Genomic DNA, 27970 nt, shown 5'->3' with positions numbered 1-27970 from the left:
GCTTAGTTAGTTGGAGCATTGTCCCATGCATCAAAAGTTGCGAGTTCAATTTCCAGTCAGGGTACATACCTAGGGTGCAGGTTCCATCTCCCACCATGGCATGTACAGGAGGCAACTAATCCATGTTTCTCCTTCACATCAATGTTTCTGTCTCCTCCCCTTCCCTACCCCTTTCCCTCTCTCTAAAATCAATGAAAACATATCCTTGGATGAGGATTAAAAAATAATAAAAATAAATAAATGCTTGATGAATATGTCAATGAATGAATCAGGAAGAGGAATGGAAAGGTCAAAAAAAGTGGAAGCACTGCTTTTTAATATTTTTATAGCTGTTCACTTTTCTCCACACTTACTGCTTTTATTCTTGCTCAGCTCCTCATCATATCCATCTTAGACTACCGCAGTACTCCTTCTCCTCTCCCCAACCCGAGCCCTCCAAAAATAACTTCACTCCTTCTACCATAGCTTTGATCATTCTGGGACACAGATCTGAACATGGTAGAAGCCCAAGCTTCTCAACATGTTGTTAAAAAAGCCTCTTCAACCTTATCACTCACTGCCATCCCTTAAGTTTAGTCTATACTCCACTTATACGTAAATTTTTATAATTCCCCAAACAGTCCATATTGTTTAATGCCTCCAAGACTTTGCGTATCTTTTCACTTTACTAAACCACTCTTCCCTGCCTCAGGGACTATATACTGAATTCAAACATTTCCTCAAGAACTAACTCAAGCATCTTCTTTAATGATTCCAAGCAGGGTTAATCATTCCCTCTTTTGTGCCACCACGGTCATAACACATACAGTATTCTACAATTATTTGTTTCTATGTCTGTCTTCCTCTGTATGACTGTTAGCCCCCTGAGAGTAGGAGCTATGTCTTTATTTTTCTGTCCCCAGCACAGTACCGTATATAGAAGCACTCAATAATGGATGAACAAATAAACACACTGGGTTGGCCAAAACAGCAGTCCCCAACCTTTTTGGCACCAGGGACCGTTTTTATGAAGACAGTTTTTCCGCAGATGGTGCGGGAGTTTTCAGTATGATTCAAGTGCATTATTCAAGCTCACCTCCTGCTGTGTGGCCCAGTTCCTAGCAGGCCCAGACCAGTACCAGTCCATGGCCCTGAGGATGGGGACCCCTGGGCCAAAAAGTCCATTTAGTTTTTTCTGTAAAAGACACATTTTTCATTTTCACCAATAACTTTATTGATTTGGGTATTTTGAGTATGTTGGCCATCTCCCGCTATTGGCTTCCAGTGAGTAGAGACAAGGGGTGCTGCTAAACACCTTCCAATGCATAAGACAGCCCCACAGCAAAGAATTATTTGGCCAAACTGTCAATAGTACCAAGAAACTTCACAAACCACTTTTGACACGTTCAGTCACAGCACTTACTCCATGTACTACTGCACAAGTCTTTTTTTGTTTCAGTTGTGTTTTTACCTTTCTTGAAATAATAAAGCTTAATATGCCAAAAATGTTGTGTATCTTCTTCCATCTTCAATATTAAAATGGCTACACAAAAACTTACCAATTTTGAAGTTTTTTTTAAATGCACGCCGATATGACAGCTGTCACAATACAATCTAACAAAATTGTTTATGATGAAATAAGAACAACTAAGCACTACTAGAGCCATCATACAAAAAAACCTAAACAAACTTTTTGGCCAATCCATATCTTAAATCGCCAACTGGCATTCAAAGTCAACCTCATGTTGGCCCCAACCTGTTCCTAGATTTAGCGCTTAGTCCTCTCTTACTTGTTGATCCCCAAACATATCCTTCTTTCTCACATTTACTTGGAAGGCCTCTATTCCTAATACGCCCTCTAGTGAAATTTAATCATCCATTAAGGCCCAGCTCAGATGGCTCTCCCTCCATGAAGTCTTTCCTAACCATACCAATGAGATGGGATTTACTTCCCCAATAGCACCTTGTTTTTACTACTCATAAGGTATTTATATTTCTAATTTTATAATTATAGCCACTTCCTTCCCAACTAGGCTACATGTCCTATTTGTCTAACTGAACTGTAAGCTTCTTAAAGGCAAGAAACATGAATTAGCATCTTTTCTCTCATACCAAGTGCCTAAGAGAGTGCTTTGCACAAAGCAACAAGTTACCAATAGATGTTTTATTAGTGGAGAATAGTATGCTTGAGGATTAAAGATTTCATGTTTTCATTCCTTCACATATATGCTCTTACATTGGCGTAAACAGGCTTCCTAGCCATAGGTAAACTTTTACCCCTCCTTTAAGAATCAGCCCAATGTTATATCCTCTCTGAAGTCTTCTCTAACTCTCCCCAATACACTTAAGCACTCTTTCTGCCATGTAACTGTGGTACCTTATACATTACCCATCACACTATATTGTCTTTATCACTTGATGGGTTCCTCTTCCCACTAGAACATGAACTCTTCTGGAGCACAAAAGGTCTCTTTAACCACATATGAATTCCCAAGACCAACTAAAATATCTGGCATAATTAAATGCTTAGCAAATATATGGTCAACTTTGAAAATAGTGAATCCATATTACAGAACACACCAGAAATAGAAATTATGAAGTCACATTGCCAGGTTTAAATCCTAATTCCACTTACAAGCTATGCAACCTGAATAAATTACTAGCTGTGCCTCAGTTTTCCTCATCTGAAAAGTAAAGATTATAATAATACTCAAATAGAATTAAAGAGCTAGTGCATGTAAAATGCTTAGCATAATGCCTGGCACATAGTAGGCACTAAATAACAGACTCAAGAAGAGGTCAGGCTCAATCCTATGGGCAATCGGGGGGGTAAAATGTCACTGGAGACCTCTTAAGTAACAGAGGCATTCAGTTATTGAGGCCACCCTACCAGAAGGGGAAAGGACGGAGGGAACACAAATCTTGGCAGAGCTCATGTGCTCTGCCTCCAGCTCTCTGCTTGCCCTTTCTGCACTGTTTCTCTCTAGTTGCCCAGGGCCAAAAGTCCCATGGCTATAACTCTGCATTCCCTAGGGAAAGCTGCACTTTATTTATTGATTTTTTTTTTTTAACAAATGAGGCAATTTATTAACCCAGCATCATTTGTTCTAATGCTTCTTGTTGGCAGCTGCCACCTGTCCGGCTGGTCTGTCCAGATCTCTCTGTCCCTGAGGTGTCCATTTATGGCCCCCATCCTGGTCCTTTTCCACCATTTTCAGCCCCTCCAGGGCTTGGAGGACCCAGCAGGCCATGCTCTTGGAACGCTGAGCTTCAGAGGGAACTAATGAGGTAAACATTACCTAGAGGGAACTAGGTAATGTTTACCTACAGATTTTCCTCTGAGGAGCAGAGAGATAACAAATGACTTCAAGAAGGGAAAACACAAAGAAATAAAGTGGAGATGAGGAATGACACCAGATGAATTATCTTCGGTTGGCTTTCAGGCCAAAGAGTTCCAGGTGGACTGAGCCTATCCTCTCCAGAGGCATTCTCTGGCAGCACCTGCGCCTCTCCAAGGGTCAGAGATGCAAAGACTCAAGATCTGGGAAAAGGTACCAAGAGGACTTGAAGAATTTTGCAACAGAGGTATTCAAAGAGAGAACAGACTTACTGTAGAATGATAAGCTCCCTAACATTAGCAGGGTTTAAACACAGACTGAGTGAGCATTTGCAGGGGATGTTCAATACTGGTGGATGGACTAGATTTAAGATTCGATTTCAATAAACACTTGAATATCTACCCTATTCTAGCTACTGTAAGAGATTAGGTGCTGGGAACACAGAGATGAAGAATGATATCATTTTGTCCCAAGGAGTTCACTGCCTAATGGGGGAGACAACAATGCCACATGGTAAGTGCTGACAGAAACCTGTATAGGGAGCTCTGGTGGCAGAAAGGGCAGGGCCTCAGATTGTGTGCCCATAACTCACTGGTAAGAAGCAATGTGGCATTAATTAAACATGAAAACGCTTCATAAGCAGTTTATAAGCAAATATTTGTCAAGCGCTATTTATGTCAGTTAACCTTTGATTTAGTCAACACTTCCTTAACCTTGAGCAGAATCTGTATCTACATTCTCATTTATTCAATAAATATATTAGTGTCTACTATATGCCAAGCACTGAGGAATGTACAGAGATGAGAAAGACAGTCCCTTCATTCAAGAAGTTAGAACATTTCTCTTCATCTTCCTCTCTCTCTAATTCCAATTTATTGATCAGATGACACCTTAAACTCCTTCTGGAATTAGGTAATTTATTAACTCATAAGGTTAATCAAAAAGTGACTTCGAAAGCAAGAGTGAGTGGGGGATGGGAGTGTTGTGATGGGAAAGCAAACAGGGAAGACTGTCTGCAGACCTCTTTCTGCCTGAGTGGGAGACTCCACATAAAAAGTTAATGGTTATATAATTTGAGGTCATATATTGGCCTTTTTATCTACAACTTTCCTATCACCGTTTTTTCTCTTATCCAATATTATTAGCACAGATTATTAGCAATAATTATATCTTTATTCAGTCATTCACTAGTACTTACTGGATACCTGAGAGGAATTATAGGAAACATAAGACATAGTCAAACACTGGCATCCAGGACTTTCAAAGCTGTTAGTCAGTCAGAGGTCTCTAGACCTCTAAGGTCACCTATTCCAAACCAATCATTTTATAGACAAAGACCCTAGGTACAGAGGTTGGAATCCTTCATGAGTTTGTATCTTCACACATTTATTGAATCATACTCTATGCCAGGCACCAGGGATATAAATATAAATAGGACTTTCAAGGACAATCCAGTCTATGGCAGAGAGAGAGAGCATGACCCCAGTAAAATCACCTCTGAAGTCCCACATTTAGATAGAAATGTCTAGTGTGAAACAGTATGAAAAGCGTATAGTGCTCATATTGCCCAGAGTGATTAAGAGCACAGGTACTAGAGTCTTAGATTTGAACCCCAGCTCTGTCCCACAGCTGTATGACATTAAGCAAATCACTTAAATACTCTATCCTTCAGTTTCCACATCTGTAGAATGGGGATAACTATAATAGTACATACCTTATAAGGCTGTGGTATTGAAATGTGTATAAAACACTTATGAAGGACGTGACACAGAGCAAGTATTCCATATTATTTCACCTTCAGCACTCTCCTGGTGAGCCCTGGCCTCAGAATCCTTCTCAACATAGCCTTCTAAGCATCGACTATCATTTGGCCATCTCTGAGATAAAACAAATCTGCTACTTCTAGCCTAGAACTTAGGTCTATTGTTTACTATTACAGTTTTTTTCCCAGTATACTATGCTACTACTGATTTTACATGCCTTTAAAAAAAAATCCCAAAATAGGCCCTTGCTGGTGTGACTCAGTGGACTGAGCACTGGCCCGCAAACCGAGAGGTCGCTGGTTCAATTCCCAGCCAGGGCACATGCCTGCATTGCCCCCAAGTGGGGGTGTGTGAGAGGCAACCGATCGATGAATCGCTTACACGTTGATGTTTCCTTCTCTCCCTCTCTTTCTAAAAAAGGAAAAAAAAAAAGAAAAAGAAAAAAAAACCCCAAAATATATGGTCAGATATCCGAGATTAAATTTCAGTCACACATGACTCAAACCCTCAATAAGATCTTGGCTTTCACTGACAATCCCTAGAGAAGCAAACCCCTGGAAACAAGGAGCATTTACCAAATGTCTACAGGGAGAGACCCATGAGAGGAAAAACAAAACACAAAACAAAGCAGTGATTACTACTTAAAGAAGCGAGGATGGGAACTGCCACACTCTGCCTTCTGGGGTGTACCAATCTAGCTAGAAAGAGGAGATCTGACATGCACTGCCATTTTATCCTTAATGTACCCAAAATCACAGCACCTGTGACACATTTGTGTACTTATTTATCTACCTATGCTTGTCTGCGAACTCCTCATCCATCTTGGTATTATCGGGTATAGCGCACAGTGCCTGGCACTCAGCAGGTACTTTAGAAGAGTTTGACAATAAATGAACACAGAGAAAAATTATAAAACGCTGGGAAAGAAATTATCGGTGTAGATCACAATGGTTCCAGAAGCCAAGAGAGCCCTGGGCTAGAACAACCTTAAAGTTCAAGTAGAATTTGGAGGGAAAGGAAAGGTATTCTAGGCAGTCAGGACAGCGCCAACAAAGATCTGAGAGTAATCAGAAAAAGTTTTAGGTATGATTTAATCCAACAGTTCATTTCTCACGGGGATGTTATAAACATTCAATCAAAAAGTATATACTGCCGTAGCCGGTGTGGCTCAGTTGGTTGAGCATCATCCAGCAAAGCAAAAGGTTACTGGTTTGATTCCTAGTAAGGTACATGCCTGGGGTGCAGGCTCAGTCCCCAGTTGGGGCACATGTGAAAGGCAACTGACTGATGTTTCACTCACACACCAATGTTTATCTCCCTCTCTTCCCCATTCTCTGTTTAAAAAAAAAAAAAGTATGGACTACTGAGCAGAGGAACTGGCATACCATAAACATTTACTAAATGGTAGCTATTTTACTACTACTCAAAAATACTAATTATCTAACACTTATTAGATGCCAGATGTATACATGTATATCAGGCACCCTGCTGAGTGAAGAGACTACAACAATGAACAAAATAGACTTGGACTCAGCTTTCTTATGTAGTTAACAGTCTAGTGGGTGAGACAGCCAATTAAAATAATGGTTACTAGGGCTGGGCTAGGGGAAGTAAAAAGGGATCTGAAAGAATATAAAGTAGGGTCACCCAATCAGCAGGCAATAATAAGAGAAAGCTCCTTGAAAGGCTTTCTGAGTACCTTCAAGGACTGTAGGTTTCAAAATGAGATTTTGTTTGAATAAAGGGTTTCATAGCTAAATAAAGGTTTAAAAACCACCAATCTAGTCCAGCCTTCTCTTTTAGCAAGAATAAAACAGAGCCCAGAAGAGGTAAATGATGCACTTGAGGCAATAACACTTCAAGTTAGTTTTAAGCTAGAATAGTTGCTTTGAGCTTGAGCTGGAAACTAATCACTGATCTGCATGATATCACATCATTCTGGCAGAAGAACAAGCACTGGGAGTGGACATATCAAGAATTTGCAAGCACTGGTTAGGCAGACAGGTTGGCCCTGATTGTTGTTTAAGTGCTTTTCTACCTTAGGTTCCAAGTCAGCTCTCTCTGTGCCAAAATGATGCCTCCAATTTCTCTCAGGAGCTGGCCAGCTACCCCTTCTGGGAGGAACTCCTCGTGTCCAAGAGTAGATCTGAATCTGCTCTGGGTCTCCTGGCCAGTACCCAGGCTATATCCTATTAACATGTTCAGGCACCCCGTGGTTGGTAACTTGAGAGAAAAAACTGAGCTTAGCCAGTCATCATAGCCTGTTTAATGCCCAGCCTAAGCTGGCTAGACCCATCTCTCATCTCCCTAACTACCTCTGGGCTAATCGCTCCTAGTGACCAGGGGCTCAACAAAATCAAATTATCAGTAAATTAAAGGATTTGTACAGGAAAACCAGTATTCCTTTTGTTAACCTCTACTTTGAACTTGTGAGGAATGAAATGCTGCTTCATGTTTTGGAGATGGAACTTTGTACATAAAGAAAGGGGTAGTTTACTTTAATAAGATGAGTCTGCAGTTTAGGTCTTTAAACTGAGGAGAAACAAACACTTTGGAATGTATAAAAATGAGCTTAAATTTTAGTGATACCACTTAGAGGTTGCAAGACTGTTGGCATGTCTCAAATATTCTGAATCTAACTTCCCTGATCATAAATAGAGCTTACTAATTAATAACTTACCTCGCAAATGAGAGACTAAAAATGCTCTTTCGAATCAGTCACTTACTAAATGTATTATAGCAACTTTCACACTAATTGAAACCATAATTTTAAATTACCCATCTCCAGAGCACAATAATAGAGAAAGAAATGGAATCAAGGTGCTCAGTGTCTCATGGGCTGAGTTCAGTACAGCACTGGCAGATCTGGGTTGGAATCTGCACTTCCCAACTCACAAACTGTGGAATTCTAGGAAAGTTACTTAATGGCTCTAGCCTCAGACCCCTCACTTACAAAATGTGGTTTACATCATCTAACTGGCAGAACTACTGTTAGTAATAAATGAAATAATGAAAGGAAAAGGCTTTAAGCAGGGGCTGGTTTACGGTAAGGATAAACAACAGCCCCTTTTATCGGTAGTTCTTTTACTAAGTCCTCTTTTCTATCCATCTCTCTAAAACAGGAAAATCAGTTAGCAAAGCCTAAATTACCTCAACTATTAGAGAATAATGAAAAACACAAAAGACGCCCTTTCCTGTGCCCTTTTAAGGTTGACACAGTGCCTTAGGAGGCTAACACAGAAGGGTAAAGAAGTCTCCATAAAATCCAGAGACGAGATGGCAAACTCCTCTTTGGATCCTGTCTGGAATCACAGCTGAAAAAACAAAGCAAAACAAAAAAAACACACAAAAGAAGAGGAGAGGACAGTGGATGAACTGATCGCCACCATTCTAGACTACTTATCATACTAATGGCATCTGATGTTGAAAACCACAGGTACAACATTCTGAATGACAAACCATAGCATGCACAATCTTTCCAAAGGAGTGGCTGAGTATGAAAGCATTTTTGCTAGGCTATCCATTACTCTTTTATAATCGGGGCTCCACAGTACAGTCCCTACCAAGCAGAAAGTGCTACAGGAAGGCTATTCTGATGCCACATGCAAATCCTTGCTTCTTTGTAAACCTGTCTCTATCATAAAGACTTCACTAACTTCCCCTAGCCAACGAAAGTGCTTGTCTTTTGTGCCCCACTGAATTTGCTACACTCTTCCATTATGGATAGCAATTATCTCATATTGTAAAGGGCTATTTGCATGTCTCTTCACTATTCTGTAAGTTGGTAAAGATTCTGTCTTACTCATCTTTGATTTCCTAGTACATAACACACAGATCCCCATAATTACAAATTGAAAGATGGGTTTCACCTTCTTTCATGAGTTAAGGATGCTAAGAAACAGCTGAGAAGACATTAGCAGAAACTCACACACAAACTATGGTCTGCCAACCAGACCCTTGTTTGGGGGGGATTTTGTTCAGAGCTTGAAGGGATGACTGCCTGACTCTCCCTGCTTCTCAGAGTTACTTTCTTAAAAACACAGAGGACAGAACCAGTCTATACAAAATTTCTAGACAACAAATTATATTCTTTCTCAGTAACAGGTAACAGAAGTTTGTGAGATGAATGTCTGTGGTTACGTGTAAAGTTGATCCCTAGGCATGACGCTACTAGACACTCTTAAGTTCTAAAAACAATTAGGGAAGAAAATCTAAGAGACAAAAAAAGTCGGGTTTAAGAGGCATAAACCCGATATATGCACCTAAAATCAGGCTCCCTCAAAGGAAATCACAGGACTAACAAACCATATACAATAACTTCAATACAGTATATACCTTTTTCAAGGCACTTTCACGTATATCTCTGAACTGCAGACAACTGTAATCACAGAAACTTAAGGGCCTTGGAGGTCATTTTCACAACCACCTCACCAACCAAGTGGTATTCAAACACCTCTAGTCTCTAGTGATTCAGAGGTATGGTACTAAAAGCTTCTTTAAAAACCAGCCCCTGCTCTCACCACCCTGCAGTTTCTCAGTCTCCTTCGCCCACCTTCCCGATCACAATCAAGTAAACCAAATCCTCCAACTCATCCTACTGCGAAACAACAGTCTTTCTTTCTAAGTCCACTTCTAATCCCTTTCTCTGGGCCTCATCTTCAATTCTCCCCACCCACCCCACCACCCACAACAAGTCCAGGGCCTCTAAGATTCTGATCCTGCAGACATTCCACAGGTTCCATTTCTGATCATCAGTTCCCTTCCTCCTGTTCCTCAGGGTTGTTCACATGTGTCACGTGTAAGACCACTAGCACTCCTATGCCCCTTTAGGCTCGGGACCTTTCCCCTTGCCTTTTTCACCTTCTCTCTCTGCTTCTCCTGTTTTTCATTCCCTTCAAACTCAGTATGTCCTTCCTCTTCATGATTCCTTCAAGGACCACTGGTAATTGAACACACCAGTTGTTAATTATATATTAGATAGCTAGAGGGGACATATACCCTCAAGAAGCTCACCCTCAAAGAACTCATAGGTCTAGGAGAGAGCAAGAGTGCTCATTTACCCTGTAGCACTCAGCTTCTCTGGGAAACCTTCCCCAGCCCGAATAAAATCCGTCCCTTCTTCTCAGTGCCACCATTACAGTATAGATCTGATGCAATGGCTACATTGTCATTGTGTGTCTCCCACTGCTACACTGTGGGCTCTTCAATGGGACAGGCCCCTTGTGTCCCTATCACTTAGCCCAGGACTAGGCACAATGTGCTACATAATGCCTGTTAAATGAATGAATGGATAAGTTCTAGTACACAATTATTCATTCATCCATTCGTTCTTTCATTAGTTGACCCAAACTTTACTAAGCGTGCATTATGTACAATCTCCTAGACTGTAAGGATAACTAAAATAGCTCTTACGTAAAAATAACTCAAATGGAAAAAAATACAATAAAAATATAAATGATGAATCAATCGTGAATAAACCACTAAATGATTAATTTTTTAAAAAAATGAAAGCTATAATACTAGTAGATTAGCACTCTTCCCCGGTCCGCATTCCCAACCCCCAACAGAAACCAAATTAGTCTTTTCCCACAGTGGAAGCCCAACCTTCTCTCGCCGAAGTCCACGCCCCTCCAACTCAAGCTACCTTCTCAGCCCTTTAGTTCTACCCTAGGGCCCCCAGCCAATAATTTCAAATGTTACACCACCAGCCCTCTGGTTTCTCTTCTGTCCCCTGAGGTTACTGCAAGTCTTGTACCCGCAAGACCATCTTCGAGTACCCGAGTTCAGGGTACCTCAGATTTCCCTCTCCGCGCATCCGCCCACCAGTTAGCTCCTTCCCTCTCCGGACCCCGTCTCTCCTATGAAATGAATTACTCCCAATGAATTACCTCCCCTCTCCTTCTTGCAGTTTCAGGCTGAGTCTATCCTGGACTCTCAGGTCTTACCTCATCCAGCTCGCGTTTCCCGGGAACACCTTCTCCAACCTGCACCTCCACCACTACCGCCATGTTCCTAGGTCTCCCCCTCCCCCGTGCGCGCGCGAGCCAGCTGCTTCCGCCGCTCAAGGGCTCCTAGCCAATCGAAGGCGTAGGCTCCCGCATAGGGGGCGGGGTATCAAGGCAAGCTGAGACCAGACAGGGACTAACAGACCATCTACCTGCAACTCATTTAAAGGTCAAGGAGGACAGTTCCCCTGTTACTTCTAAGCTTCGGCGGGGGACGTTCTTGGAAAATGAGAAATTAGGCTTATACTATTTTAGGGGCAAATATTTCAACAATTCTCCCCTTCGGAGAACCAAAGAGAAGAATCCATAAACCGTCAGCTTTCGCGACGCTCCCTTACTCTGGACGTCAGAGCGAAGCGTGGAGCCCAAGAACTACGTTTCCCAGAATGCATCGAATCTGACCCGGAAGTTTCAGTTCCGCTCTCTCCGGGGGAGTTTTGTATTGAATGAGAATATACATCTAACACGTGATTGGGTTTTACTGGTCACTGCACACGTCATTTTGCCTCAGTGGGAGTCATTTTTTAGAAGCAGATTTCTTGAGGCCCCAGGAGGAATTTCCGGACTTCGGGAAGCGGAAGAGTCGCACTCCGGTCAAAAGGCGGAGTTCAGAGGCTCCAATTGGCGGGAATGGGCTTGCGGTCCACGTTGTGAGGCCGCGGTAGCTCTTCGAGGTTCATTGTCCCCGGTGATGGGCGTTGGGGGTTGTTGGTGGCAGGGTACTGGCCGAAAGGGAGAAGGGGTGGCCAAAACAGTGGGTTCCGAGGAACTGTGGAAGTGTCCGCGCGGCTTAGGCTCCAGATGTTGAAGAGGCTTGCGGGACTTCCAAGGCGCCCAAACTGTTTCTTCGGTTCTCACGTCTCCGGAGCCAGGTGACACATCTCGGTACTCTTTCCTACCCCACATCCTAAGTCTCCAACTCATACCTTTCCTTCCTTCTTATATACCTTATTCACTGTGTTGCACCCCAATTTATACCTTAGTACTGTAATTCATTTCTAACACCCTGTTATTTGTGCATCCGGATCCAACACCTCGAAAGCCCCTGCTCACGCTCCCTGGGCGGTCCTGCTGGGTCTGTCCGGTGAACAGGGCTGGGATGACCTGTGGGCTCACCAGGTCTAGAATGCCAGACAACTATTTGGGGGGCCTTCAGGAAGATAGAGGGTAATATTTACACTATCTACAGCCGTCTCATTTACTTAAAATGGGTATTATTTTTATTATGTGAAACTTAATACAGAGTATTATAAGCACTGTATACCCATTACCCTAAATTGACTATTGACATCATAATCTATTTGCTTCCTCATTTTTAAAAAAGATAAAATAAAACAGATGAAAGTTGAACTTACCTGTCTTGTATTCTCAGATCCATTACTCTTTTCATCCCGTCCAGAAGCAACTAGTATAATTAGTTGTGTTTTCTCTCAGTCCATTAAAAAAAATGTGTCTATACAAACTATAAGTATTGTATTAATTTTGTTTTTGTAAATGAAAATAAGTGCTATTTTCTGTCTATCTATAACTTACTTTTTCACGTTGCTATTTTTTGAGGTCTGTCCATGTTTATGTATATTTACATCTAAGTATTCCTTTTAACTTAAATAGTATTCAATTGCATGATATATTAGCATTTCATTCATACATTCCTCAACTAATGGACACTAGAATTTTATGGTTTTTGCTACTAGAAACATTGCATGTGTCTATGCACATGTGAGTGTCTCTAGAGCTACACTGTTCAAATAACCTAACTACTGAAAATATAGCTAGTCAGAATAAAGAAGTGCTGGAAGTGTTCGTGAGGAGGTCCATTTCCCCATGTTATTGCCAGTCTTTCATATTATAAACTTTTAACTTTTTTCCAGTCTTAAAAAACAAGGTATTTGCAATTTCCTTATTACTAGGGAGGCTGAGGATTTTTTAAATACAGGTTTTGATCATTGAGATTTTAAGTGAACTGTATGTTTATATCTTCTCTCCAGTATTTTATTGAACTGTTTGCCCTTTTTTATTGCTTTGTACTTAAAAATATGAATTCTGAATACTTTCAAAGTTTATATGTGCCTTGGCTGGTGTGGCTCAGTGGATTGAGTGCTGGCCTGCGAACCAAAGGATCACAGGTTCAATTCCGAGTATGGACACCTGCCTGGATTGTGGGCCAGGTCCCCAGTAGGGGGCATGCATGAGACAACCACACGTTGTTCCTCTCTCTTTCTCCCTCCCCTACCCTCTGTCTAAAAAAAAATTTTAAGTTTATATGTGTTGCAAATATCTTCTTTTGGTCAGGTATTTGTATTTCAACCTTGTTTGTGTTACTTAAAGTATTTTTCGTGTTTCTGTTTTTGATCCATTTGAGTATAATTTTTTAAAATATGTTATGAGGTATAGTTTACTTCTATTGTTCTTCACATTGTGAGCCAGTTTTCTACCATTTATTACTTCATCTTTTTTTCTGACAGAATCATGTTTCTGTTCTCTTAAAACTAAGCAGGTTGCAAATTCCCATTTATATGAGTCTGTTTCTGGTATCTACATCCTTGTTGCTATAGACAATATGTTTTAATTACTATGACTTTGCAATTTTTTTCAAAGGGGTTGAACTCCACTTCTTTTTTTTTTAAGATGTTATTTATTCATTTTTGCAGAAAGTAAAAGGGAGGGAGACAGGAAGGAGGGAAACATCAGTTGCCTCTCACAACCCCCCCCAACCAGGGATTGAACGAGCATACTTTCCACTTGTGGGACGACGCCCAACCCACTGAGACACACCAGTCAGGGCCACTTCTCTCTTCTTATAATTTTAATTATATTTTATTGATTATGCTATTGTCCCAATTTTTCCCCCTTTGTCCCTTTCAGCAAGCACCCCCCCCACCCCCCACAGGCAATTCCCCACACATTTGTTCATGTCCATGGGTTTTGTGTGTGAGTTCATTGGCTACACCATCTCCTATACTGTACTTTACATCCCCATAACTATTCTGTAATAGGTGTTTGTACTTTGTAATCTCCTTACCTCGTCACCGATTCTTCCATACACCCCCCATCTGTCAACCATCAAAACGCTCTCTGTATCCATGACTCTGTCTCTGTTCTTGTTTGCTTAGTTTGTTTTTAGATTCAATTATTGATAGACATGTATTTATTGCCATTTTATTGTTCATAGTTTTGATCATCTTTTTCTTAAATAAGTCCCTTTAACATTTCCTATAATAATGGCTTGGTGATGATGAACTCCTTTAGTTTTTTCTTGTCTGGGAAGCTCTTTATCTGCCCTTCTATTCTAGGTGATAGCTTTGCTGGGTAGAGCAACCTTGACTGTAGGTCCCTGTTTTTTATGACTTTGAATATTTCTTGCCAATATCTTCTAGCCTGCAAAGTTTCTTTTGACAAATCAGCTGACAGCCTTATAGGAGGTCCCTTGTAGGTAACTAACTGCTTTTCTCTTGATACTTTTAAGATTCTCTCTTTATCTTTAACCTTTGGCATTTTAATTACGATATGTCTTGGAGTGGGCCTCTTTGCATCCATCGTATTTGAGATTCTCTGTGCTTCCTGGACTTGCATGTCTATTTCTTTCACCAAATCAGGGAAATTTTCTTCCGTTATTTTTTCAAATCGATTTCCAATTTCTTGCTCTTTCTCTTCCTCTGGCACCTCTATAATGCAAATGTTGGAATTCTTGAAGTTGTACCTTCTGGCAGCTTATACTATCCTTGTTTTTTTTTTGGATTCTGTTTTCTTGTTGTTCTGATTGGTTGTTTTTTGCTCCCTTATGTTCCAAATCACTGACTTGATTCTTGGCTTCATCCATTCTACTGTTGTTTCCCTGTAAATTGTTCTTTACTTCAATTAGTGTATCCTTCGTTTCTGACTATATCTTTTGTATGCTGTTCAGGTCCTCATTAAGTTCCTTGAGCATCCTTATAACCAATGTTTTGAACTCTGCATGAGATAGATCGCTTATCACCGTTTTGTTTAGTTCTTTTTCTGGAGTTTTGATCTGTTCTTTCATTTGGGCCATGGTTCTCTGTCTCCTCGTTTTGGCAGCCTCCTTGTGTTTTTTTCTATGTAGTAGGTAGAACTGCTATGACTCCCTGTCTTGGTAGCATGGCCTAATGTAGTAGATGTCCTGTAGGATCCAGTGGCATAGCCTCCTCTATCACCGAAGCTGAGCACTCAAAGTTTGCCATTGTGTGGGCAGAGTACACCCTCCTCTTGTAGTTGAGCCTTCATTGCTGTTGGCAGATCAATGGGGGGGATTTACCCAGGCCAGTCAGCTGCAAGGACTGGCTGTGACCACTGACCTCCGACCTCCCTGGAGGATCACCTGTGCAGGGGCAGGGTGGTGGTATTCTGACATGGTTTGTAGCTGTCTACTGAGTGTGCCAGCTCTGGGGTTTTCTGGGTGGTGCAGGCCAAGGTCAGCCCCTACCTTTGTTTTTCCCCAGGCACCCCCTGCCTGAGCTATAAAGCAATGTGAGATGGCTGCTACTTGTCCTGGGCTTGGAGATTCCCAGGCAAAGCCAAGCTGTGAATCTAGGCTGGCTTTTGCTAGTGCCAGGGCTGGGGCTACTTAGCAAGAGGTACAGGGCTAGGGGTTCACTGGTGCCAGCTGTGGCTTGTTTGAAAGGATTTAGGAAGTTGTGAAGTGTGAGCCGTGACCAGCCATTCATATGAAGAAGTCACTGTTCGGCTTGGGTGGGCCTGGAAGTTGGGTGGGATGTAGTCTCAGGAGATCTCCAAGGTGGGGCAAACAGTGTTAACCAGGTTGATAGGGTCTCAGATATGGCACCTTCATGCCTATTTTGTGGCTCTGTGTGGGGTGGGTTCAGAAAAGGGATGATGGCCTCTGCCCTCCTTTTTATCTGGGAAAAAGCTATCCCCCAGCTTGATGCCGGACACTTCAGTTCCTCCCTATACACTACTGGTGCCTTCCAAGCTGCTAGCCTAGTGCTGGAGCTCAGAGGAAGTGAGTCTGAGTAAGTCTGTGTGTGTGTTCTTTAAGAGGAAATGCTTGGAGAGAACCAAGATGGCGGCGTAGGTAGACACACTGCGCCTCCTCGCACAACCAGAACTGACAGAGAATCGAACAACAAGGGGGACCAACACCAAGAAAATAGAAAATAACCATTCATCCAGACTGGTAGGAGAGGCGGAGACGGGCACCGGGGTGGAGAGGACTCGCGCGGCTGTGGCGGGACTGAGACTGGCGGAGTGTGAGACAAATGGCGCAGGCAGTCCGAGCACTAGCAGACCCTGCGGCCCCACATCTGCGCAGATAAACCGAGAGGGCCGGACTCAGAGTGGCGGAGAGTGGGGCAGGCAGAGCAGCGGGTAGCACCCCGCGCGGCACCAAATTCGCCCACAGATAAACCTGACCAACGGCGGGCAACAAAGCAGACTGTGCAACCCAGGGCTCCAGCTCCGGGAAATAAAGCCTCAAACCTCTGATTGAAAGCGCCCCTGGGGGTTGGGGCGGCAGCAGGAGAGACTCCCAGCCTCACAGAAGAGGTTGTTGGAGAGACCCACAGGGGCCTAGAGTGTGCACAGGCCCACTTACTCGGGAACCAGCACCAGGGGGGCCCAGTTTGATTGTGGGTATCGGAGTGAAAGATTGAAATCCAGAGGAGAGTGAGGCAGGCGCCATTGCTCCCACTCGGCCCCTCCCCCACGTACAGCGTCACAGGGCAGCGACCAGCATTACCCCGCCCCGGTGAACACCTAAGGCTCCGCCCCTTAAAGTAACAGACGCGCCAAGACAAAAAAAAAAAAAAAAAAAATGGCCCAAATGACAGAACACTTCAAAGCTCCAGAAAAAATACAACTAAGCGACGAAGAGATAGCCAACCTATCGGATGCACAGTTCAAAGCACTGGTTATCAATATGCTCACAGACTTGGTTGAATCTATTCGAAAAACAGATGAAAAAATGAAGCCTATGCTAAGAGAAACAAAGGAAAATGTACAGGGAACCAATAGTGATGAGAAGGAAACTGGGACTCAAATCAATGGTGTGGACCAGAAGGAAGAAACAAACATCCAAGCAGAAAAGAATGAAGAAACAAGAACTTGGAAAAATGAGGAGAGGCTTAGGAACCTCCCGGACGCCTTGAAACGTTCCCACATCCGAATTATAGGGGTGCCAGAAGGAGAAGAGGAAGAACAAAAAATTGAAAACTTATTTGAACAAATAATGAAGGAGAACTTCCCTAATCTGGCAAAGGAAATAGACTTCTGGGAAGTCCAGGAAGCTCAGAGAGTCCCAAAGAAGCTGGACCCAAGGAGGAACACACCAAGGCACATCATAATTACATTACCCAAGATTAAACGCAAGGACCTACATCCAAGATTACTGTATCCAGCAAAGCTATCACTTAGAATGGAAGGGAAGATAAAGTGCTTCTCAGATAAGGTCAAGTTAAAGAAGCTCATCATCACCAAGCCCTTATTATATGAAATGTTAAAGGGAGTTACCTAAGAAAAAGAAGATCAAAAATTGGAACAGTAAAAATGACAGCAAACTCACAGTTATTAATGGCCACACATAAAACAAAAATGAGAGCAAACTAGGCAAACAACTAGAACATGAGGGTTGTCATAAGGGAGTGGGAGGGGGAGAGAGGGGGAAAGGTACAGAGAATAAGTAGCATAGATGATAGGTGGAAAATAGACAGGGGGAGGGTAAAAATAGTGTAGGAAATGTAGAAGCCAAAGAACTTATAAGTATGACCTATGGACATGAACTATAGGGGGGGGATGTGGGAGGGACGGGGGTGGGCAGGATGGAGTGGAGTGGGGGGGGAAATGGGACAACTGTAATAGCATAATCAATAAATATATTAAAATAAAAAAAAATAATTACTTAAAAAAAAAAAAAAAAAAAAGAGGAAATGCTTGGGACTCCAGCAGTTTCTTCCACTGACTAAATCCCCTCTGGCTTTTACATCCAGAAGTTATGGGGACTTACCTTTCTGGCACTGGAACCCTGGGCTAGGGGTCCTGGTGTGGGGCTGGGACTCCTTGCTCCGGAGATACGTGTGGGTGAGGAACCAGCCGGTTCCGCATCTCTGCATCTCCACCCCCACCCACACCAGTCTGGATGGATGTGATCTCTTTTAATTATGTAGTTTCAGACTTCCATTCAACTCAATTCCTGATGGTTCTGAGTGATGGTTCTTCTTTATTTTAGTTGTAATTTTGATGTGGTTGTGCAAGGAGTTGAGCCAAGTTTACCAATGCTGCCATCTTGAACAGAAGTCAGGGCCACTTCTTTAATCTATCTTTCTAGAATCATCTTAGCAACTTGTGGCCCTTATTTGATAAGTATCATGTTTGCCAGAAACTTCTGCTGAAATTATGATTGAAATTATATTGACTTAATAAATTACTCTTTTTGATGGCTATTTTTTATGCTTACTGTGTTTCAGCACCTCTCTGAGGTGTGGGGGATGGTGAACATGCAAAAAATCTATATCCTCAAAGAGCTCACTAATTAGCAGGGAGACAAACTGTGAGCACAGCATTGCCAAAAAACAAGAATAACGGTGTATGCTGGCTCAAAGAGGTCAGAAAGCATTAACCCTTGGATAAGTACAAGCAATTTGGTAGATGGTAATCGTCATGAAAAAGACTGTATGTATCTTATTCACCACTCTATGTCCAGCACCTGGTACAGGGCCTGGTACCTACCAGACAACCCCCAAAATATTAACTAAATGAAACACCCAAGACTGACAACTTCAGGGTCTCCAAGCCTAGAGTGCAGTTTTGAGGCTGGCTTGGTCAGACATCAGTATGTTGGTGATGAGAGATAATGGAGTTTTCACATCAAATCATAAATGCGTACTGGAAATATCTCCAAACATACCATATCTTAATTATTTTTATATTTCCAATATCTAGCAGAAAATAGGAAAAATTGTTGAATGTTCAGTGAGTTCCTATTATGGGAATAAACAGCTCTAATTAATCTAAAGGCCTAGAAAGGTAACTCAGGACTTATCCTACTTTCTTCTCTTTTTGAAGCCTCGGCACCATGTTGAATGTGACCTCTGAGGAATGCTTGACCTTTACATGGCTTTCACTAAGAGTTTGTTACTACGCCACTCTGAGCACTCAATGACTGCTGGTCCTTTGGAGTTCAGTTTTTATGGTCATTTATTCAGTCATCAGCTGTTTGCTAATCTGGAACTGTAAGTTTCTTCCTCTTACGCTGAAGATACAGAAAGGAATCAGACGTGAAGCCTATCCTCCAAGAGCTTGCAATGGGTCGAGGGACATAAGATATATACCCAGCCCTGGCTGATGTGGCTCAGTGGGTTGCATGCCACACTGAGAACTGAAAAGTCACTGGTTCGATTCCCAGTCAGGGCACATGCCGGGGTTATGGGCAGGTCCCCATTTGGGGCGAGCAAGTGGTAACTGATCAATGTTCTCTCTCACATTGATGTTTCCCTCAGTCTTCCTCCCTTCCCCTTTCTCTAAAAAAATAATAAAGTCTTTTTTTTTTTTTAAAGACATATACCTAGATAATTGTAATACAGAATTGAGAGGATGGAGCTATCACCTTGAGCTGGTTGAGAAGAGGGAGATGACATTTTAGCATCCAAGTTGCAGTCGATTTGACAAGTGGTTAAAGGGAAAGAACATTCCAAGCAGAGGCAATGGAATGAGCAAAATTTTGGAAGTGAGAAAAATATTTTGGGGCGGGAAGGAGGGAAGAAGACTATTGTAGCCAAGAGTATATCAGGGGTTGTGGACTTATATTACGGCGCCAGGTGGGAACAAGCCTGAGTAAAAAAGGCAGGATAAATATTTGGAGAGAGATCCACATATATACACTCACACAACTTTAAAACACCTCTGGCCAAGGAATTGTTGAGCATAAAGCAAAAGGTCGCTGGTTCAATTCCAGGTCAGGACACATGCCTGGATTATAGGTTCAGTCCCTCATTGGGGTGCCTGCATCAATGTTTCCCTCCCTCTCTTTCTCCTTCTCTCTAAAAGTAAACAAAATCTTCTTTAAAAATGTTGAGCAAAAGACAAAAGTACAAATACCCATATGAACTTTTAAGGTTAAATAAATAAACGAAACACTGATAGTCAAGTAAAACATCCTCTGATTATAGGAATAGGAGATGAAGCAGGAGATGGAGAGACCTGCACTGTAGATGTTTGAGGGGCCAAGCTGAATTAATAGTAAGTACCTACCATGTAGCAAGAGATTTGCATACATCAGCAAGCCATGGAAGATCTCTAGTAGAGGAGTGACTTCATGAAAAGCTAAATTAGGAAGCTTCATTTTATGGGAAGAAAAGAAGAGGCTTGTGTCGTGTATTTAGTTGAATATTTGTTGTGCGTCTTTACTATGTGTCAGACTCAAGGATGTAAAGATGAGTGATTTAAGGCACGATCCATGTCTTCACGACATATAAACCCAATATTAACATCTCAGCCTATCTTTTTGCTCTTGCTGCTCTGTTGCCCTGTGGTTGCATTCTAGCTGTGTCAGATCGGGCTCATCAGTTGGTGCAGATCTGGTGTCTGCCCCCATCGCCACCAAGCTCGTCACGGTAATCAGTAACAGTCTGCTGCAAATAACTCCTGTTACCAGGGAAACAGCCATGGCTAGTTTATTTTTCTTTTGTTCTCTTCCTCAGGAGTAATAGGATTCTTTCTCTTCTGGAAGCTGACAGTACCAAAACATAAGCAGTGCCGAAGTGTGACAGAAGAAATCTCAGGAGAAAGCATTCTCGCCTTGGACTTGGGACAGCTGCTGGGCCCACCATGGCTCCTGTGAAGATCAGCCACGTGGTATCATTTTCCTCTCAGGTATATTAATTAGCAGGCATGTTTTTTTTTTCTTGGTGACCGAAAGGAATGAAAGAAAAAATAGGAGACTTGGGTACACTTTCAGGAGATCGCCAATTCTAATAGGAGAGACATTGTCCCTTCTCCAGGAGCCCAGAGTTGAAGGGCCGAAACCCAGCTCTTGCCCCGAGTTGTTCCCAGAGCAATGCAGGACACATGAAAAAAGTATTCCCAGGAATTAAAGGTAAACAAGGAAACAGCCTCAGATCCCACCATTAGTTTGGAGGAAGCTGACAAAGCTATGGGACCAAAGTCTGTACCAGGGTTCCTGGAAGGGAAGTCTAGTCTCTCTGTCATTGCAAGCAGACCAGGACACTCAAGGTCATCCCTGACCTGCAAGGATATCACCACCATCAGCAAAGGTGAGTTCAGCCTCCTCCCTAAAAGTTCACTTTCAGGAAATCGCAATCATCCCAGTTAGAGCTACATGCCAGCACGCAGCACTGATCCACTGTGTTGATAAGGGCTTCCCTCCCTTCCCTCTGCTGTCATTTGCCTTTCCATCTACCCATTCTCCCTGCTTTTCCCCTTCTCTTACCCTAGTCATTCTCAGGGAGTGCTATTGGCATTTTGGGTCAGATAAGCCTGCATTTTATAGCGGTATCATTTGCATGGTGGAATATTTAACATCCATGGCCTCTACACCCTAGTGACATAGTGCTTCCTAATCATTATGATAGTCAAAAGCACCTCCGCACATTTCAGAAAGACCGTTAGAGCATCTTTAGGAACTACTGTATCAAGTCCTTTTCTAAGTTAAATAGAAGAAAAGTTACCTTTATCCTCCATACCAACATGGTCAGCCTAAATGATTTTCTTCACAGTCTCAGCCTGATGAAATGCTAGAGAACATTAGCTGTCTTCTAATATTGTGGTTTTCAAACTACTTTGTGGTGTCCCCCTTTAGGAAGTTGAAGGGAGAAGAGACATGTATGTCTCTAGGCACCCCCAAACTCTGCTTAACAAGAGCTGTGCTTTTACTTTTTGTAAACACACACACACACACACACACACACACACACTTTAGTATAAGACCAAAGTTTTAAAAAGGGTTTTACTACTAAAACAAAACACAACACTGAAAACCATGAGTCTAGTCTCCCCCCTGTACTTATGGATGAAGAAATTTAGATCCAGAGAGAGAAAGTAGTTTGCTCAAGGCCTTTTCACCAAAAATATCTGACTTTGGGTTAGAACTGAAAATTTCTATCTCAGTATCACTATTGCAGCCTTTAAATAAATCACAATTATTTCTACCTATCACTTGTAAACTTAGAATAAAAATCTGTGCCTTTTTTTATCTCATGGGGTTATTTTGAAGACAAATGTCTGTGAAAACACCTTTATAAGTGAAAAATAGCATAGTGTGGTGCTTAAGAGCTCTGGATTTAGAAACCTAGGAGTTCTGACTGATTGGTGTTTCGGCCTTGTGGCCTTGGATAAACTCCTGAACCCAAACTTCAGTTTATTGATCTGTTGTCTATGAACAAATAGTAGTAACCACCTAAAATTGCTTTGAGAATTAAATGAGGGAGTGTGGTAAATGAAGGAGAGGGAAACAGTGTCTGTATGTCCCTTGGTACATGATAGCTGCATTCCTGTGGACTTCCATCGAGTGCCTTTCCTCTCATGTTGAGATGCCTGGAAAGGTTTGAGAGTATAGGGATCCCTCATTCACCGGCAGCCTTTGTTCCCGTGGGCTCAGTAAGGTGCCTGATTTTCTCTTCTCTCTAACTTAGGATCCCAAGTATCCTGTGGAGAACTTGCTGAACCCAGATAGCCAGAGGGGACCTTGGCTCAGCTGCCCTCAAGACAAGAGTGGGCAACTCAAAGTGGAACTGCAGCTGGAGAGGGCAGTGCCCATTGGCTACATTGATGTAGGTGAGTGAGATGTCTGGGGCCTCGGGAGAACACTGGAATAGCATTCCCCTCCAAAGCTCCACCAAAATGTCTCAGTTCAGTCTGGCTGAGGAGCCTTCATGGAATAAGCCATAACTGGTGTGAAGGGGAGTTGTGGCCCTTGCCCTCAGAGCAGGTAGGCGGTGTTGGCAAACTCTAAGGGTTCCATTCACATAGAATTGAATGTGAATGGCACCCCTTGGCCTATCCAGTGTACCTGCCCTCCTTTGATCCGAGGGGTCTGGGTGAAGTCTTAGGACATTAACATGATTATAAATGCCAACAATCGATGAACACTTCTAAATACCAGTGTCAAGAGGATGCTGGGGGTGAACTCCGCAGGCTAATCTGGGAGGGCTCCATGGAAGTTTATGGGTTGAAAAGGTTGGTCTTAGAATTCTCCGGAATAGAGAGCTGACAAAGACCATTGGTCTCAGCTTGTCAGGACATCCTCCCTAGCAAGGATTTAAGAGAGAGAGTCTCACACGGCCTGCCAGAGCCAGAGGACGGGGAAGCAGCAGGTCTCTTTAGTCAGGGGAAGGCTTCTGGCTGAGAGGAACACAGCGAACCTTCACGTTGTCACTGAGTGGGCTAAGGGCTTGTTTCGTGTCATGTACTGACTGGCTTATTGCGTTGCTTGACCTTTCTGAGCTTCCAAGTAGCTCTATTCCCTGATCCCCTTGTGTACAGTCAGGGGAGCCCCGTCATCCGGTAACCCTTTTCCTTCTCTCAACCTCTTGTCCCCAGGTAACTGTGGCTGCGCTTTCCTGCAGATCGATGTGGGCCGTTCTTCCTGGTCCCTGGATAGGCCTTTTGTCACCCTGCTCCCTGCAACCATGCTAATGTCTCTGGCTGATTCAAAGCAGGGGAAAAACCGCTCAGGGGTCCGCATGTTTAAAGATGGTAAGGAGGGCAAAAGCAGAAGTGGGAGAGAAATTGAAGGAGGGAGGGAGGGAGCGATGAGGAAAAGAGCTGCGGTACGATAGAGGGGGCTATAAGAGCTGGCACGTGTGTGCTGTGGGAGGGAAACTGCAGGGGCTTGGTTGTATCTCTTGGGGGCATGGTAGTTAATGAGTGGACAGCTGTGTGGTATGTTTGTGAGTGAGTTCTCCATGTTGAGAATGTGTGGTACCTGGGGATATTTATGAGCTATGATTTATATTTACACTCAGCGTGATTCCATGAAGCCTGATGGAGAACCTGCATTCGTGACTAGTGTGGTTTTGTGTGACTGTAAGTGTCAATGTAGGGTGGATGTTTATATAAGTGATGGAAGACTATGATGGTTATAGTTATATAGCTTATAGTGTTTCCTGAGTTCTGCTCTGTGCAAAGCTCTGTGTTCACTAGGCACTGCAGAAGAAACCTAAGACCTGATTCCTGGCCTCTGGGGATTTCAGATTTGTCTGCATTTAAATTGGAGGTGTTTGTAATGTCAGGGAAGAGTGATAAGAGAGGGGCATATGAAGTGGAGGAGATGAAGTCCTACTAGATAGTGCTGGGATTGAAGGTGAGAAGGGTTTGTAGTACTGGCATGTGATACTGTGAGTGAGTAGGAGGGCGTGTAGTGCTGCAAGAGAGGCCAAGGGCTCATGGTCCAGGAAGGGTGGGTGCAGCTCAGCCAATCCATTGGGCAAGTGGTCACCCCAGACCCCAGCACTGCAGATACCTCCTGTTAAAATGGGACATTGATAAGGTCACTGAGGAAGTGTAGAATGAGGACACGCTCATGCTGGGAGTGGCGTGGAACCATGAAGGGAGAAGCGATGATGTCTGAGAAGGCCCTGACTGGCCTGCCTAGCACTGCCAAACCCTGAGCACAAAGGCCGAGGGGTACTGATGACCTCCATTATTCCTTTCGTTGGAGTTTACTCTATATAGTCCCTGCCTTTTCTTGCCCCTGCTCAGTATGGACCTTGTCTTCCTTTCTCCCTCCCATTCATACATTTCCTCTCCCTCTCATTTGCTTTCCCTCGAGATGATTTCCTGGCTCCAGCCTCAGGTGAGTCATGGGATAGACTTCGCCTGACTTGTTCCCAGCCCTTCACACGTCATCAGTCCTTTGGCCTGGCCTTCCTGCGTGTGTGTTCCTCTCTAGACTCTTTAGATGACCCCATGGTGGATCCGTCAGCTCCTGTGAGCTCTATGCCGAGCCAGGTATGTACGATGGTGGAGCAAGGACTTCATATTTTCCCACCCTTTATATCTTCTGGTTAGGAAGGTGGTGCTTGATTGAGTTACAAATACAGATAAGCACATATACATTCAAACACAAACATAAATGGGTGCATTACCCTTACGTACAGGTAAGAATGAACTCTCCCTTTCACACGTGAAAGATTCAGGCGAGCGAACCTTCAACATGGTGTACACAGAGCTGTCAGACCGTGTGTCCTCTAGTCGTAATGAAATTCTTTGGGGATTCAAACTTCATCTCATACTTTACTTCTAGTTTATTGGGAACTCTAGCTTTCATCATTTTCCTTATAGCACCTGAAACTCCCAGGACTCACTTACAGTCCCTCCGTCATTGTTCCCTGACTCAACTACCTAGCAAGCCAATTATATTCTTAGATGTGTGCTCTGCAATGTCATGTGTTCTCCGGCTTTCTCTCCTCGCACAATGCACTTGTACTTCTTGAAGAAGACGTCTAGGTTTCTGGCTGTGTATATGTGTCTAGTCAGTTTACCTCCCCTTTTCTCAGCCAGTTTCCTAGTTTTTCTTTTTTTCTTCCTAAGCCTATTCTGACTCCTGCTTTCTTTATACTGGTGTTTCTATTTATCTTTCCAAGCCAATACCCTCTACCATGATTCACTCACAAATATAAAGATACAAGGTCTGTCCAGAAGTTATCCAGCCATGTAATATGAAAAATAGAGACATTTATTGAAGAAGATACAAGATACGTGAAACATTGTACATAAGACAATGATGCCTCAGTCCCTTTCCAATAGGTACCTGGGGACCTCAGTCAGTCCTCCCAATCACCATCAGCTGCCCCATTGTATTTTCCTGAATCTCATCGATGGTGTGAAATCTCTTCCCTTTCAAAGGTGATTGTTAGTTTTGGGAAAAGCCAGAAGTCACAGGGTGCCAAATCTGTGCTGTAGGGGGGCTGAGTCACCTGGGTGATTTGATGTTTTCCCAAAATCTCTGCATGAGACGTGATGCACGAGCAGGTGCATTGTGATGAAGCTGCCAATCACCAGTTGCCATAGCTGCAGCTTCTGAATCATCCAAATAGTTTCCCTGGAGGAATGTTCAAGCTTAAAGCAAAATTTGATGCAGATTCGTTGCTCTACTTGCTCAGTCATTTTGAATGCAACAGCCACACAGTACACAAGCTCACTCAATGGCATCTACTGCCCCCACTGACCAGTACAATGAAGTTGTCATTGTTCACGCATGTGCATTCCAGTCCACTCTCCTTATCTCCCAGGTTACATTGATGTTGCTCAAACCTTTCTCATTATATTAATAATGGCTGGACTTTTTCTGGACAGACCTCGTATAATCACACAAAGCTTGAGTCATAGAACTCCAGAGATGAAAAAATACTGAGAGAGCATCAAGCCCCAACCACCTCATTTTACAAGTCATTTAGGGGAACTTACATGTTCAAATCGACACAGCAAGTCAGATCAGAGTAGGGACCAGAAATCAGGTCTCCTGTCATTACACCACAGTACTTCTATACACACTATACATCATTAGAAGTTTCAAACATCAACATAACCAAAAGAATTTCAGTTCCCAGAAGTGAGCTGCAGTCCTACTGAGGTTGTTGAGAAAAAGAAGAGACAACATTGGGAAGAAACAGTGGAGTTAGAGCAGACAAAGGAGGAGTAGATGCCTGTAGTACAGCCTCGGGAGAGACCCAGAGAGCTGAGATGAGTGAGCTTGGTCTGAGATTTACCCTTCCATCAGGGGAAGAGCTAAATAATGCAAAGGACCAGTGGAAGCAGTTCAGTGTCTCCGCCAGGTCGCAGTATCACAGGGCTTGGAGCTGGCATGAATGGAGCCAGAGTTCTGTGGCCCTGGCTGTACAATAAAATGGAAGCTCTGTGAGATTAGGAACCTGTTTGTCTTGTTCCGTGATGCATTCCTGGCAACTGGAACAAAGTAGGCTTTGAGTAAACGTGTTTATTATATAAATGACCTTTCAGAGGAGAATTGTAGATAAGGCCACTATAAAATTTATCATCCAAACTGAGACGCTTTGAGAGCAAAAAAGAATGCTATTAATATCTATACTGAGCCCTGACTGGTGTAGCTCAGTGGGTTGGGCATTGTCCTGCAAACTGAAAGTCGCTGGTTTGATTCCTGGTTGGGGCACATGCCTGGGTGCACGCCAGGTCCTGGGTTGGGGGCACGCAAGAGGCAATCAATTGATGTTTCTCTCACACATGGACATTTCTCTTCCTCCCATCCCCTCTCTCTAAAAAATAAACACATAAAATCTTTAATAATAATAACAATAATAATACTGAGACAACAGACATAATAAGCATGACTCTCCCAGTCAAACCAGGACATACCATCGCCCTAATCATAGGATAAATAAGGACTTTGTAGAGTCTTTTCCATGTAGGCCATCTAAATTACCCTGCACCTTTAAGACCTTGGTGGGATCAAGGGGGAAGCGAGTCAGCAACTCCAGGGCCATAATGTTGGAAAGGCACAGAGCATCAACAGCAGAATGGAACACACTGCAGGTACCTCAATGAAACCACTTGGAAAGGAGATCCTGCAACATTTCTGTAAGAGAGGATTGGTACATGGAAATGAATTTAGTTTTATAATTTAAGGTGTCTAAAATACCATAGGCTTTTTTGTTTTAAATGTCTCATTCTAACAGTTAGTGAAAGCAAAACATGAGGGCTTTTAATCCTAAGAAACAAGATCTTTTGTGATCACCAATTTGCCAGTAAGGAAACAGAAGTCGGAGAAGTTTATTGGGATGTCCCAGGTCACTCTGCTCAATAAGTCTTGGCCTCCTGACTCTACTTCGCCTGTGCAGGGCAGCTCATTTCCTAACGACTAATCTTATTTAGAGTTATCTCTACAGAGCCAGCTAGTTACCCTTTACAGTAGCATCCGCTCTGA

The 27970-nt window shown here is 43.0% G+C and overlaps 2 protein-coding genes and 1 non-coding gene across 8 annotated transcripts in view; 2 read left to right on the top strand and 1 right to left on the bottom strand.

The window, feature by feature from the left end:
* Nucleotides 1-11155, bottom strand: part of RNF121 (ring finger protein 121) — a 76309-nt gene extending 65154 nt beyond the window's left edge. The window contains exon 1 of the mRNA XM_024572558.4: nt 11026-11155. Coding sequence (XP_024428326.1) covers nt 11026-11088 — 63 coding nt within the window. The 5' untranslated portion in view covers nt 11089-11155. The remainder of the gene's footprint in view (nt 1-11025) is intronic.
* LOC112316136 (small nucleolar RNA SNORA26) lies at nt 8277-8396 on the top strand. The gene has a single exon (XR_002975974.2). It is a non-coding gene; the product is annotated as a small nucleolar RNA SNORA26 (small nucleolar RNA).
* An 84-nt stretch (nt 11156-11239) lies between the features above and the next one.
* XNDC1N (XRCC1 N-terminal domain containing 1, N-terminal like) overlaps nt 11240-27970 on the top strand; it is a 40145-nt gene continuing 23414 nt past the window's right edge. The window contains exons 1-6 of one of the 6 annotated variants that reach the window (XM_045181800.2): nt 11240-11957; nt 19120-19286; nt 20783-20925; nt 22704-22845; nt 23611-23766; nt 24842-25020. In XM_045181800.2, coding sequence (XP_045037735.2) covers nt 20881-20925; nt 22704-22845; nt 23611-23766; nt 24842-25020 — 522 coding nt within the window. In that variant the 5' untranslated portion in view covers nt 11240-11957; nt 19120-19286; nt 20783-20880. Of the gene's footprint in view, nt 11971-19119; nt 19287-20753; nt 20926-22703; nt 22846-23610; nt 23767-24841; nt 25021-27970 lie in introns of all 6 variants that reach the window. The other 5 variants (XM_053925794.2, XM_045181799.3, XM_053925795.1 and 2 more) reach the window with 5 other exon arrangements.

Source organism: Desmodus rotundus, chromosome 5 (assembly GCF_022682495.2).
Source record: "Desmodus rotundus isolate HL8 chromosome 5, HLdesRot8A.1, whole genome shotgun sequence".
Classification (NCBI taxonomy): domain Eukaryota; kingdom Metazoa; phylum Chordata; class Mammalia; order Chiroptera; family Phyllostomidae; genus Desmodus; species Desmodus rotundus.
This window is presented reverse-complemented; position numbering and strand designations above follow the sequence as displayed.